The 15021-nt window shown below is 35.6% G+C and overlaps 2 protein-coding genes across 2 annotated transcripts in view; both read right to left on the reverse strand.

The window, feature by feature from the left end:
• Window positions 1-15021, reverse strand: part of CRYBG3 (crystallin beta-gamma domain containing 3) — a 532216-nt gene that overhangs the window by 295711 nt on the left and 221484 nt on the right. The window lies entirely within an intron of this gene.
• EPHA6 (EPH receptor A6) overlaps window positions 1-15021 on the reverse strand; it is a 927196-nt gene that overhangs the window by 97913 nt on the left and 814262 nt on the right. The window contains exon 14 of the mRNA XM_015129296.3: window positions 7528-7737. Within this exon, the coding sequence (XP_014984782.2) occupies window positions 7528-7737 (210 nt within the window). The remainder of the gene's footprint in view (window positions 1-7527; window positions 7738-15021) is intronic.

The raw sequence follows: 15021 nt of genomic DNA on the forward strand, positions 1-15021 counted from the left end.
TTTTTTACTGAACAATAAGTTATTTAAATCTTCACATCATAGCATTCTGATAATGCTGCTATTTTTCTCACTTTTCTTTATTCTTATGTGGCTGAATTTAGGTTTGCCTAAAAAAAAGGGCCATTTCCTTTCTTTGAACTTCCCAGTGAATTCTCTGAAGGAACTTGTTCTTATATTCTATTTATGCTGCTATATGTAGCTTATGCTATGTTAGTAGGTTATTTGGTTTTGCTGTGTCCCCACCCAAATCTCACCTTGAGTTGTAATAATCCTCACGTGTCAAGGGCAGGGCCAGATGGAGATAATTTAATCATGGGGTGGTTTCCCCCATACTGTTGTCATGGTAGTGACCATCACGAGATCTGATGATTTTATAACTGGGAGTTCCCCTAAAAATGTTCTGTCTTGCCTGTCACCATGTAAGACATGACTTTGCTTCTCCTTCACTTCTGCCATGATAGTGAGGCCTCACCAGCCATATGGAACTGTGAGTCAATTAAACCTCTGTCCTTTATAAATCACCCAGTCTCAGATATGTCTTTATTAGCAGCGCGAAAACAGACTAACACATTTGGTTTCATGATTTTCTACCTAAGTGCCTGTTTTGTGCCTAAAGCAGTCAAACCCCCTCCATTTTTAGCTTGGTCAAGCCTTAGAGAAAAATTGGGTGCAAGTAATTTTTCAGCTGAGACCTAGTTGAACTAGGGTAGAGTTAGTGTAAAATGCATTTTACCACGTATTGCATCTTCGCACAGTGTCAGCCCCACCACCAGTGACTTGATGACAGAGAATCCTGTGGTAGAATTTCAATGGATGAAGTTTTATTCTTCAGAATCCAAGAAATCAGTAACATTTTTCAGTGTGAGTCCTTTTATTCAGTGCATTGGTTATTATATAATTGAAATTGAAACTTTTCATTTTTTTTCTTGCTGCAAACTTTTTACACCAACCCTTTAAGAGACAAAGTGAGTGAAAGTTCTGAGTATGTTTTACTAAAAGGTTAAGCATAATCTCCAGACAAATCTCATTTACCCGTGTTAATGAAAGTACTTAAAGGCAGATCTCACTTGTGTTAAAATATTTATTCTTAAAGTTGGACATGTTCAAGGCTTAAAAATTAACTTCAAAAAGTCAAGCCAATTCACAAACACCTAAATTAGGTGAAGGTGAATCTCTCCCAACTTTAAAACACACATTAAATACCTTCCCCTCATGCTGCTTCATTATTTTTTATAATTATCTCCATGTTGGGTATAGGCTAATGTCTTCTTAGACGGATGGAAAATTTGACTTTTCTCAGAATTTATGGAGAATAACAGAGGTTAAGTGTTAGAACTTGGAAGAGGTCCTATGAATGCAAAGTAAACAGAATTAAGATGTTAACAGAACTGTAATTATGCAGATTATATATTGTCAGTAATGAGGCTCTGTATTTCAACAAAGAAAGTACTTCCACTGAATTGCTGCTGTCAAAGAAACAAAACCAAAATTTGCCATGGATAACACAAAATCGATGCAATTGAAAGTTAAAATCAAGGACTCATAAAATTTTTAACAAGTATTGCAATAAATGATTCTTCCATTTTACTTTGATCTTCAAAATATAATAAAAGAAGTTTACTCATGAGAATTTTTTTTTAAATGTGAACATTAACTGCCATTATATTTTAAATGAAACTTATGTCTTAAAATGGATGAATGTGCACCATAATATATCTTTTAATGTTCTTTTTAGGTAAATAGGACCTCATTTCCATAATTGAGAGCAAAGAGGCTTAGCATTTTCAATGTAAGTTTAAGACTGGGTTGCCTAGCAATATTCAAATGAGAGAGTCCCTCCTCTGGAACTGGTTATAAAACAGTTGTCCATGTGAATGTGTGTCAAACTCAGAAAAGGCAGCGATTTCTTAGCACCTAAATTATAACCAGACAGGAGACCATATAATCAAATGGAGACACAATGTGAACTATCAGTAACTTTTATGCAAATTAATTTAGCCACATAACACTAATTATATATCTATTGTTAGGTATGGACCCTAATCATTCACTAATCTCTCATAAGTGCTTTGTAATCTCATTATAGAATTGGCATGTAAAACAAGGCCTCAGTTCACATCTAAATCTGAGTTTTGTGCATTTATTTCCTTCTATCATGGCCCACAATACACATTTCTTGGTTTTCATGCCATTATCAGATTTTAAAGTTCCTTTGAAAAGACTTGATACCTGATGTATTTTAATTCAGGGCTTACACGCTATACCAGAAAAATCTTCTGCTAAACTCTTGTTGCCTTTTATGCTGCACTGTCCACTCTTGGACAATATACGAGTTTTATTATATGCCTTATTTGGTTACTCTTGGTCTTATCCTTGTGTAGCCATTTATCTGTTCTCAATAATCCCTTTATTTTTGGTTAGTGGTGCAGTAGAGTTCTTTGAGTGGTCTTGGACCAACCCAGCTCTCTTTGCTTTCTTGCTTGTGAAGAATAACAGTAGAATGTGCTGGGAATGCAATATCCTCAGATAGGGAGGAACAGCCTGAAACCTGTCCCTCTTAGGAAACTGAATAGCTTGAGTTAGGAAGGAACTGCATGGGACAGCCTGAGTTTTGTTCCTCTCTTCCCTGGGAGCAGGATGCCCTTTACAGCTTTGCCCAGTATGTCATGTGTCCCCTGAGGTATATAATCCAGGATGGGCTGCCTTTCAGGGTCCCTCAGCTGTGAAAGTGGGGCATTCGCATCAAGACTACATCTTTCCCGTTCAGCTGTCTTCAGCCTCGGGGGACCCACACACAATGGATCCAAGACGTCTGTCCCTTGTTAATTATCTATAAGAAAGAAATCCATTTCACATAACTTGTGAACATGTTTTCTTTCACTGGATTTAGGCAAATAGGTAACCAGTGCATGGTGGACCTACACAGTAGCCCAGGATGCAGTGGGCATAAGTATATATGGACTCCCATTTCCGGTGGTTGGCACAGTGATGATCTTTGCTATTTTCCTCATGGAATGGGAATGCTTTTTTGGTACTAATAATTAGCGAAGTTGTTTCACAACTGGCCCTCCAAAGAATAGTGCCTGAAATATGGTAGCTCCATAATAAACTGTGTAAAGTACACAGTGAATGAATATGTCTTAGACCTAGAGCACGGCACACAGAACACTCAAGTTGAAAAAGAAAATATTAGAATTTCTACTTATATTTAGGTGTAAATCTCATTCTTTATTTACTTCACTGTATTTTGAAATGTGGCTAATACTGTCTTATATATTACATGTGTACGATTTTTAAATGGGGCTCTGAAAGACTCACTGTTGGAGGGTAATCTCTCTTGTCACATTGCTTTCTGGTCTGGCTACTCTGGATCCCACGGCCCTTTTGCTTCTCTCCCACATGAGGACAAGTTCAGTACCATACCCAGAGCTGGGCTCGCACTGCTCACCCAATCCTCCCTGATGGTCTTCTTTAACCAGTTCTGATGGCTCTTTGTTGTGATTTGTGGGTCTCTAAATTGGCAGTCATTTGAATGGAAAATGTCTATTCTGCCCCTGTTTGGATTAGAAAAGGATAGCTTCCATGTAGCATACTGTTCTAAAGATATTTTTTTCTTGAAGATTACAAACCTCACCCCGACAACGGCTCCACAAAACCCAACCTTTATCCATCACGTCTTCCTGTTTATAAGCCCTCCTAGCCTCTCTTTCCTCCAAATCCTTCCTGACACAGATTATAAAAACATTTACGGAGGCCGAGACGGGCGGATCCCGAGATCAGGAGATCGAGACCATCCCGGCTAACATGGTGAAACCCCGTCTCTACTAAAAAAATACAAAAAAATTAGCCGGGCGAGGTGGCGGGCGCCTGTAGTCCCAGCTACTCGGGAGGCTGAGGCAGGAGAATGGCATGAACCCGGGAGATGGAGCTTGCAGTGAGCCGAGATCGCGCCACTGCACTTCAGCCTGGGCGACAGAGAGAGACTCCATCTCAAAAAAAAAAAAAAAAAGTTTACAAATAGTGAGCAAATAACAATTATAGTTACACAGCAAGAGAAAAGTCAAAATCATCTAAGGTAAAATAAACGTTCAAAGAAAGTTATATATAGATACAACTTAAAAAACCTGAATTATACATTAAAATATATACGTATCAAGGGAGTTTTTGCTTTAAAATTATTTTCATGCAGATGTTTTTATAAAACAAAGAATCATTTTCATATAAATGACCATTCTTCCTCTGTATTTTATTATGCAGGGTTTGCTTGAATTGACATGTATCTTCACTAGGTGGGGTTCTAACTATCTCATTCTTTTTCAGAGGAAATGTGAAAAGTGTTTGGGGACTAAGTACTATCAGAGAAAGCTCTAAAATTTATAAACAAAGTTTTGACAGAATGCCAATGATCATTTGGCATTATCTCGCCTTTGAGACAGAATATCTGTCTATTATAATTTTGTTATAATAGAATATCTTCTGTTATACTTTTGCTTTGTAATCTAATACCATTAGCCGGGTCATCTCTAATAGGGATTCTCTGTCTTGATTAACAGCATCTCCATTTAACCAGTTGTTCAATCTGGAAATGTTAGTGCCATCTTTAAATCCTCCTTCTTCCTTACAATTCATATCCAATTAGTTATTGAATCAAAATGAACATATAATGTACAACATATGTTAATTTATGTTATTTCTCTTCCCTCCTCTTTATTCCAACTGTCATTGCCTTAATTAAAGCCATATGACCATTCTGGTTTTTTGCAGTAATGCCTAACTGGTCTGTCTGCTGCTAGTCCTCCCGTCCTTCAAACTCTCCTTCCTTTCTTCGCACTGTTGTCAATAATATCTTTTTTTTTTTGACATGGAGTTTCACTCTTGTTGCCCAGGCTGTAGTTCAATGGCATGATCTCGGTTCACTGCAACCTCCGCCTCCCAAGTTCAAGCAATTCTCCTGCTTCAGCCTCCCAAGTAGCTGGGATTACAGGCGTGCACCACCACACCTGGCTAATTTTTTTTTTTTTTTTGTATTTTTAGTAGAGATGGGGTTTCTCCATATTGGTCAGGCTGGTCTCTAGCTTCTGACCTCAGGTGATCCGCCCACCTCGGCTTCCCAAAGTGCTGGGATAACAGGTGCGAGCCACCACGCCCGGCCCCAATAATATCTTGTAAGACATGCATCTATATTTGTTATTTCCTGTTTAAATAAATCAGTGTCTGTCTCCTAGTTGCTATACCAAAACCTTCAAATTTCTTGGAGTGCCACTCAGGTACCGTTACAATTATTCCAGGAAAATTGGCCCCTCCATTGCCCATGGCCCCAAATTTTCATCGATATGCCCATTCACTTTTTTGCATTTCCATGTCTTTTCTCTTTCTTCTTTCCCCATCTGGACTACCTTTCCTCCACTTGTCAGCCTAATAAATTCTCCTAAGATTTGGTTCAAATTTTGACCTTTTGTGAAGCCTTCTTCAAACTCTTTTTGGTACTTCTATACTTCTTTTTAAGTCTCCCATGACAACACTTAATGTATTGAATTGCAAGGCAGCATGAGCCTTCTACCCTATCAAAGTATAAAGTCTTTAAAGGCAAGAGCTTTACTATTTTAAGTGCTGAATGCCCGTGTTCATTATAAAGTCAAACCTCTGAACAGTAAGTAGTTCTGAGACTTAAAAAAAAACTTGATTATATTATTTGCCATTTAATTGATACCTTCTAAATTCAGAGACTTATTTCTTAATCAAGACATAATTTACAGCTTTTCAAAGATAGTGTTTAGAGTGTTAATATTCTGGTTACCAAATCTGCTATTTAAGTCTGGGGTCCAATCTTAATTTTAAACAGCACTGTCCTAGGCCTCTTAGTCTTTATAATCACCTAAGACAGAGTCTGGCTGTTAGATTTGATGCAACAAAACTTACATATGCATAAAAATTTCAGTAATCTGCATTTCATCAGTATCTTACATTTAGTTATAAGCTTACCATTTTAAAAAGCAGTTAAAAATTATTTTATTATATTTCAAGTCTATCTATATAGGCTTACTGCCACAAAGAGTCTAGTAATTTCCCATTATTTTATTTTTTAGTAGACTGTATTTGTTGCAATTTTTATAAATATTACATTTTGAATATTTATATAATACTTTTAAACATTATTCTTCAGCATTGGAAATGATGTGCTTAATGGAAAAATTTTATATTCATTGTTCTATAACTTCAAAAGTTGTTTTAAGTTATAAATTTGTAAAGATAAATGAAAATAAAGACCTTGAGAGAAGTGAAAATAATTATGATATTTCCCAATTTAAAAATGGAGTTGAAAATACTGCTTTTTCTAAACTGAACAAACTGTTTTCAGAACTGATAGACTTATTTTTATGAAGCTTTTTGGTCAAATTAAAAGATCAATAGATAGTGCTACACGGCTACTTTATATATCAGACAATGAGAAATTAATTTATTTTCCTTAGAACTATATTTCTTTGTTGAAGAAACTGAAAAATATCATTGGTAAATTAATAGAGAACATTTCTACAAAGCAAATATAGTAATGCATAAAATATTCCATTCACAATATTAAAGTTGCATTTTATTCTGGAGTAACTGAATACAGCAAAGTTTCAAAACAACTCATAGAGCATGAAATAAAAAGGAACTCAATAATGAAGCTGCATCTTTTAAAATAATGTATAAAGTGAGAAAATGAGAATATAATAAAAATGTTTTGAGTAGCTTTAATGACTTCTTTTTCATTGAAACTGACTGCCAAATGAGTTAATGGTGAAGGTTTGTTTAAAAAATAACCAAATATAACTTTACAAATTAGTAGCTTGAAGATAGCACAACAAAGACTTTGAGACCAAATTCCTCAAAACAATAACCAACGAGATCAATGAAATGACTTGATTTAGGGCAGTCAGAAATATTTACACTATTCATAGGACAAATTGAAGTGATACAATTTGTGGATGACAGTTTGGTTCTAAAGTTTTAAACTTGCATTTCTGCTCACATTTTCTCCAAGCATCATTTAGGAAAAGGTTTAGAGTGTACTTATATATCTCCAAAGAAACCCATATTGTTCATTCTAAGTATGATCAGATCATTCAAAAACATTTGGAAAAAAAGTCATTTCATAGTCACTGGTTCCTCACTATTACTGAGTTAGTAATTAATTATACATTTTAGATACACAGAACTCTATTTAAAGAAAATTATTAAATCATCAAAGATACTTCAGCCCATGTTATAACATCCAGTCATGACATGGACATTAAGCATGATGTTAAAGTCCCAGTACGACGAAAGAAAGAAAACAGTCAAGTATGAAAAGTCTTTGTTTTCTTTTTTGTTGTTGTTGTTATAACCTAGACACCCAAAGCAAATACTTCTCAATTACATAACGATGTCAAATTAGCAAAGTAATAAATACACAGAAAATTAGGAAGGCAGAAACAGAATTACTCTAATAACATTAAAAACAATAAAAGTAAACAAACTATATTAAGAAAGGGCATATAAACTTACAGTTGTCGTATAAGCAGCTTCTGGATCATCTTCCAGCACTCTGGAGAGACCAAAATCAGAAACTTTGCAAACTAAGTTGCTATTGACCAATATATTCCGAGCTGCTAGGTCTCGATGAACATAACCCATATCAGAAAGATACTTCATGCCGGACGCAATGCCTCGGAGCATTCCGACCAACTGGATGACTGTGAAGTGGCCATCATGCTTCTGCAAGAGAATCACAATTGTTTAAATTGACTTATTTTTAATGCAGTGTGTGCGTGTGTGTATTAAATAAGATCCTTACATGTAAATCAAATGAAGATAAGCATCAAGTTTGGTGATCAATGACTATGTTCATAAGGAAAAGTAAGAATTTGTTTGATATTTAAAGAAACGGGAAAATCTAACTGGAAGTAATGAAGGACAACTAAACAAAGGACAGAAGGAAATCAACCAAATTAACTCTCAGAACAAAGTGATTTCAAAAACTTCGGTAATAGGAGAGAACTAAAGTAAAATAAAGTAAGAGCAAAGGCTGCCAAAAAAAGGCTACCAAACAAATAGAATCCACTTTCCATAGTCGTGAGCTTTGAACCAGCTGTACAGCTGGGTAGAAGGGCAGCAAAACCAAGGACTGTATAAAACCCGTATGATAACTGGAGATACTGTGAAAAACAGTAGTCAGGCCAGGTGACTCAGGAAAAAAAAGTGATGGTATAAACAAGAAACAAGTATAGGAAAGCAGCAGAAGAATGAAAAAAGCACAAGCAAACAGAAAATAAATAGATTTTTCCATTTTATAGGGAAAATAGAAAAGTTGTTGGCAATTGGCAGAAAAATGAGACTGTTTTAGCTCCTGGTTGGAAGGATTAGATTAAATAATGTGGAGAATGAGTCAGGCATGGTGTTAGTATCAATCCCATCAAAGTAATCGATCCCATCTTATTCCCTCCGCCTTAACTTTAAAATAATGTTTTTATTTTAAAGAGTTAAAAAATATCCAATTGTTATCTGAGCAAAATGTATGCACCAACAAGACCAGATACAAATAGTATACAAACAGTACCCTTGAAATTAGAGGAAATAAAAATAAAAATATTTTAAGTTTTAAAAATAATGCATACTATTCTACCTAGTTATTTGGAGATTGCTGTCTTTAATGGAGTTATAGAGAAAAATGAAAAATTATTTTTTTATACATCAGGCAACATTTATTTGTGAATGATATTAAAAATGAATAGCAGGAGATTGTAGGGCTATATTACTTTATGCTATACATTAGAAGCACAAATAAGAGAAACTTAAAAACTTTAAAAGTTAAAGCAGTTTTTATGAATACATATCTAATTTCAAACCATAGTGCAGCTTCAGGACAGAGACGATCTGACCCTAGCTGTCATGGTGACACAGTCTCCTATACAATGATGATTCATTGTTCAGGTAAATGAATAAGCTTATACTACAAATGAAATAAACTTTCTCTTGCTGTATCAACTTACCTGTCTGATAGCTCTCTGATAATATCTCCCAACTCAAGTGCAGAGTAAGGGCAAAAAGCCCTCTCTTAAAAAAACACTCTTACAGCAAGAATATCCATTTAAGCAGGTGCTTCTGTATAATTAATGTATAAAGGATGACCTAGCAAAGAAAATCTTTGGTGTTATTAGCTCTTTGTGTTTCGAATCCATCTTCTTAGACAGTACACTATTAGATGAAATCTGCCTCTTCTATCATGTACACTACCTACCATTCTTCTATTAGGAATCTTGAAACCTTTGAGTGGAATTGAAAATATAAGTTCTTTCGGCCTAGAATGAAGTACACTGAAGTTTAAAAGTTGGCTCTTTTACCTATTCAAAAATGGAGTTGCCTCCTATCACAATTTTTGTCAAGTAGAATTTTAAAGTAGTAAGGAATGTTAATGGGGCACCTGAAAACTCGAGAGTCTGTTTCCTTATCTACACGATGGGAACAGAGTCATCTAACTCAGAATTGCAGGGAGAATCACATACAAAGCAGACAACACAGCTCCTCGCTTAATTTAATAATAGTTACTATTTAATACGTCCTTGTTATTACTGTTATGTGTTTTTTTTTCAATTTTAATGAGTCAGAAAATTCCCTTCTCACTTTCCTGAAAAATCACTTCTCAATATATGCTCCTACAAATATGAAGAGAAATAATTACTTAAGACCGGGCTGAAATTTAATGTTCTATCTATGTTGAGTGTGTCACAAAGCACCAATTTGCTTTTTAATACTTTTATTGAAATATAATTAATGTACCATACAATGTATCTTTTAAAGTATACAATTCAGTTTTTATGTTATTCATGGAGTTGTACAGCTATCACCAAAATCAATTCTAGAACTTTTTCATCATCCCCTCTGAAAAGACCCATCTTTACCAGCAATAAGTCCTCACTTCCCCTAACTCGCCCCACCACCCTGGGCAACCAGTAATCTACTTTCTAGCTCTATCTATTTGCCTGTTCTGGGTATCTCTTGAATGGAATAACACAATATGTGGTCTTTTGTGACTGTCTTCTTTTACCTAGTATGTTTTTAAGGTTCATCCACCAATAGCGTGTTTCAATAATTTATTCATTTTATTGCTGGATAATTTCTATTCCTTTTGTATATTCATCAGTTGATGGAGTTACTTCTACTTTTTGGCAATTATGCAAGTTATTTTTAAAATTAATCTTAAAATATTTTTGTCACTAACATTTGAAGATTTAGATTAACTGCTTTCATGTCAATCATCATGGTAATAATGGTTCTAATAATGGTAAGTGGTATCATTTAAAAAACAAGATTTTGGTGTTTTAAAACGATCTAAACTACTTTCCTCATGTTCTTTTATAGGACTATAAATGTAGGATATTTACTTCTAATCCATTGGCCAAGACATTCTCAGGGGTCCACGAGGTTAAAATTATTTTCATAATAGCACTAAGTACATGTTTTTGCATTTTTTCATTAGGTTGATATATTTGCACAAATGGTACAAAACTCTGATGGGTAAAACTGCAGGAGCCTCATCAGGAATAAAGTCAGTAGCACCAAACCAAACTATACTAGTATTCTCATATTCTTCTCTGACACAGGCATTTATAGAAAGATGGAAAGCTAGTGTTTCTTAAGAATGCCCTTGGTGAAGCAGTAAATCTTATGAGTTTCATTAAATCATGATCTTTGATTACACACTCTCAGCATCAATACCTCTGAGGAGGAGAAGAAAGCAGGATTGGGCAGCAGCAGGTTACAGTTCAGTGCCTTCACCCAAAGGCCTTTGTCTATTTTATGGGATGTTCTGGATAACTCCTCAGAGTTGGCTCAAACTGAGGAAGAAAAAGACTGGGCCCCTGTCCTGCTACATCAATCACTGGATTCAGGCTGCTCGTGTAAAGGGGTCATGGCCTTGGGTGAGGTAGCTTTCTTTAGCCAAGGGCATTCCCTAGAGAGGGATTTGGTTAAGTAAGGGCTACCAGCTTCCCAAACTCTGGAAGCTGTAGGAATAAGGAAGCTGATCCTGTGACCCTCCCAACAAAGTTCCTGCATGCACATCTTTTATAACCCTTCCCAGGGGACGCAACCTGTGTTATTTTATCTCCCTATCACTACAATCATCTGTTTATCCTCGATCCACCCATCTATCCACTGGTCTATCTACTGTTTATAAAATGTGGGCTTGATGAAAAAAAAAAGCTCTAAAATTAGTTCTATATGCTTTTGGGAATGCGTATCTTAATTTCTTCCACATTACTGTAGGAGAAAAATAGCTCACATTCATTGAACACTATAAGCCAGTCCCAGACTAAGGTTTTTACAGGTATTATTTTATTTCAGTCTCTCAATATTGATGTGATGTAAATGTAGTGATCATCTTGTAGATGGTGAAACTGAAGGACAAAAAGATCTAATAACCTAATAAGTGGTGGAGTCCGGATTTAAATCCAAGCAATGACAGAGCCTGTATTCTTATCTATTGGAGTTTTTGGAAAAACCAAATTTTACATAATGCTGGGCTAGTTTGGGCAGCATAATTTGGCAAAATAAAGCAATGTATAAAGACCTCTAAGATCATTTAACCAAAAGCAAACAAACAAAAACACTGCAGATAAATCAACAAATGAGGATCTATTCACCTCTGTCTGGCCGAGAGGAATAGCCTCATTTATTCATACATGAGGTATAGCACAAATCTGTTTCTCTACAAATGACACAACTCTCTTATTCAAATAAAATCTATATTCCTTTTTTCTGGTCTTCCTCAACATAGCCTTCTCAAGTTTGGTTTAGGACATATTGGTTTCCTTGAATATAGTAGATGGTTAATAAATGGTGACAGAATTAAATAACTTTTGATCCTATCTTGTGGTGCAATGGTTGTTATTGCTATATTGTTCCTATTGTCTCATATAAAACAGACTGCTTTCTTAAAGTAGGACACGGGTATTATCCCTTTTATGTAGCAGTTCTCTAACAGCATCCACTATATTGCCATGCATTGTGTTAGCACTCGATAAATATTAATTCCATTTCAATTGAATTGTTTATGAGGGGAGGAGAAAAATGTGAGAGCACTGAGATTTAATATTTTTGGGCTTCCTACTGAAGATTAATCTAAAAGAAACTATGAATTTTTTTTTATGACATATGGTCTCTTCCCAGGAAGGCAGATTCAAATGAAAGAGAGTGAATATGGCATATTTATATACTGCATCTCAGAGATTAGTAGCTAGAATTCAGTTTGTCTTCATCCTCTTTTTTTTTGCTCTCTCAACCTGACTGCTGAGAAACATGGAGTTTATCCTAACTGACAGAGAGGGTGAGCCTGATTGGAAGGGGTTTCTGAAAACTATACATAACAATGCCTGCTGTTTCTAAAAGCTGCAGAGCTCCATCAGACTCTCTCAGACCCCAGAGCACAGCATCCCCCAGATCTGACAGTAAATGACATGTTGCATTGTCTGTGCAGTAACCCCAGCTCTTTACGATGGTTGTCATGGACTGTATCTACATACACTTCAAGCCTCCCAGTGTCCATTCATCTTAGGCTGAGCTCAAGTACTTAGACTGAGGTTAGGACAAACATAGGATCTGAGTGCCAGGCTGTCCTGAAGGCATCACATTACTGTCTAACAAGGTTTTCTGTGAAAACACAAATCTTACCCTTTGACTTGCTTTAAACACTTCAATGATTTTCAATGACAGAATAAAGTGCAGTGTCTTAGTCATGAATACAAAGACCTGACCCTTGCTCGTATCTTTAGTTGCATACCCTTATTCTGCTTTATTTTATTTTATTTTATTTTATTTTTGTATGTGCTCTATTCACCCCTACAACATGTTGTTTTATATCTAACGTGCTTTACTTACACAGTTCCCTCTTCCAGGAAGGTCATTCTAGTCTTTGTCACCTGAGTTTTTTTGTGACACGTATTATCTGTTCCAGGAGGTCCTTGCTGAATCCTCAAGTTTATTCCTTCTAACAACACTCCCTGAGGATCATATGGGCCAGTTATTATAGTTCTAGGTGCTAGGAGTCAATGTGGGAAGCAAAACAGGGTGATTTGAGAGCGATAGAGAGAGAAACTTGGTCCAACTTGGGTTTGTCTCTAAAACAGATCTCAAACCTCAGCTAAAACCAAATATGTATGTGTTCATCTCTCCCACTGGATTGAACATGATTTTGAGGACAATGAGCATACTTTGTCTTGTTCACCCTTGTAATCCCAGGGCCTAGCACCTTGCCTGAAACAAGTGGATATTTACTAGATATTCACTAAATTGAACTAAACTGAATTCATTTATTTTTCTCTTAAAGGAGTGAAGCTTTTCAAACTTTCAGTATGTGGTAAGATATTTTCTAGAAGTATTTTTAATGGAAAGTCATATTTACTGTAGTGGATTCTCTGCAAAGATCATGAATGAACAAGAAGTACTGAAGTGTTGACTACACTTGCAGCCGCTCCATTTTTGAGGGCAAGACTCTGATTATGACTACTACCAAATTTTTATATTTTTGCTGAAGAGTGAGGAAAAGGGAACTAAATATCTTATATAGATATCTGCTATATTTCTTTCTAGATCTTCAATGGAGAATCACTGATGTCAAGCCCACCAACCAAATAGCTTAGAAACTGTCAAAGATGTATGGACCGTTTTAAATCACTGCCCTCAAACTTTCTTGCTGAAAAATGTGCATTATTAAAGCAGATAACTCTGGTGATTCAGTGTCCTAAAAAGGTTAAATATGACGGCAGATGACACTATAACCAGTAGATGATAAGCTGCTATTCTTGAGGAGAATTAACAAAAATTGCATGTCACTGATTCTATAAACATTTAGAGGATACACTTCACAATGTGGTGTCACGGGTACCTACAATAAACAAATTTCACAGATTCCTCACACATCTGATTCAATAAACACTATTGGATAATGACAATTTAAGCTAAAAAAAATGAAGTAATGGAAATTTGGTTCATATGTATATGAAAAGCCTTTTTGGTTCACGAACTATGAATTATAAGAAATGACACTAGCCTTTCAAAACAAAATGACAAAAATAGGAGGCTAAGTGGAAGCCTTGTAAAATTATTAATTCCAAACCTTTGACTTGAGTTATAAAATGGCTACACAGGACATTTACCTTACTAGATGGTTTATAAAAGACCAAGGTACGCAAACACTGGACACTTTAAGCCTGTTGTTCTGGTTTTTGTGTTGCTAGAGGTCATTCTCAAAAAAACTGGATGTCAGAAATGCACGGAGTTCATGAGAGACAAAAGATGGGTGTCTCTGAAGAGCCAGAACAACACAGAGGATCTGACTTCTGGGGTTCAGATTGTCCTTTGCCACAAAAATATCCTCACCCATATTATCTGCATGTTTCCACTTATTTTTGTTTTGCTCTCTGAAATTCCTCTATTAAAATATTTGTGGAGTTTACAAATGCAGGAAAAGATGAAAAATCATCTGGAGGAATTAGAATAGTATTTGTGAGTCACATACTCACATAAGTCAATCTAACCTTATATCCAGCTAAGATTTGTGCCAATGAGAAAATGGAAACTGAGATTAAGATGGGATGAGACTCCAGGTTACGGGTGATTTTATAAGGTGGAAAAAGACCTAAACTCAGGCAAGAGGGGATGAAGAAGTGCTACCACATGTGAATTCTTATAATAAAAGTTTTATCTTTGAGGATGTGGAAGGAAGACATGAAGAAATAGGCAGATGACATAGAAAAATTGCCTTAAAAATTTTGCCCAGGGCAAGTCATATAGAGGGAAGGAAAACACACTTTCCACATTTTGAAGGAGACTTCCAGCCTCTTTCCTATTGGACGTTTCATCTTTCAGCTGTAGTCTGTGTTAAAGAGGCTTCTATAAATCTGCCTAGGGACTTTAGCAATGTCTTTAAAAGAAATATTTATGGAAAAATGCATTTTGAGTTCTGAACAATTGATTTATAAACGACTTCGCAGAAAACAGTCC

The sequence above is a fragment of the Macaca mulatta genome, chromosome 2, assembly GCF_049350105.2.
Source record: "Macaca mulatta isolate MMU2019108-1 chromosome 2, T2T-MMU8v2.0, whole genome shotgun sequence".
Lineage (NCBI taxonomy): Eukaryota > Metazoa > Chordata > Mammalia > Primates > Cercopithecidae > Macaca > Macaca mulatta.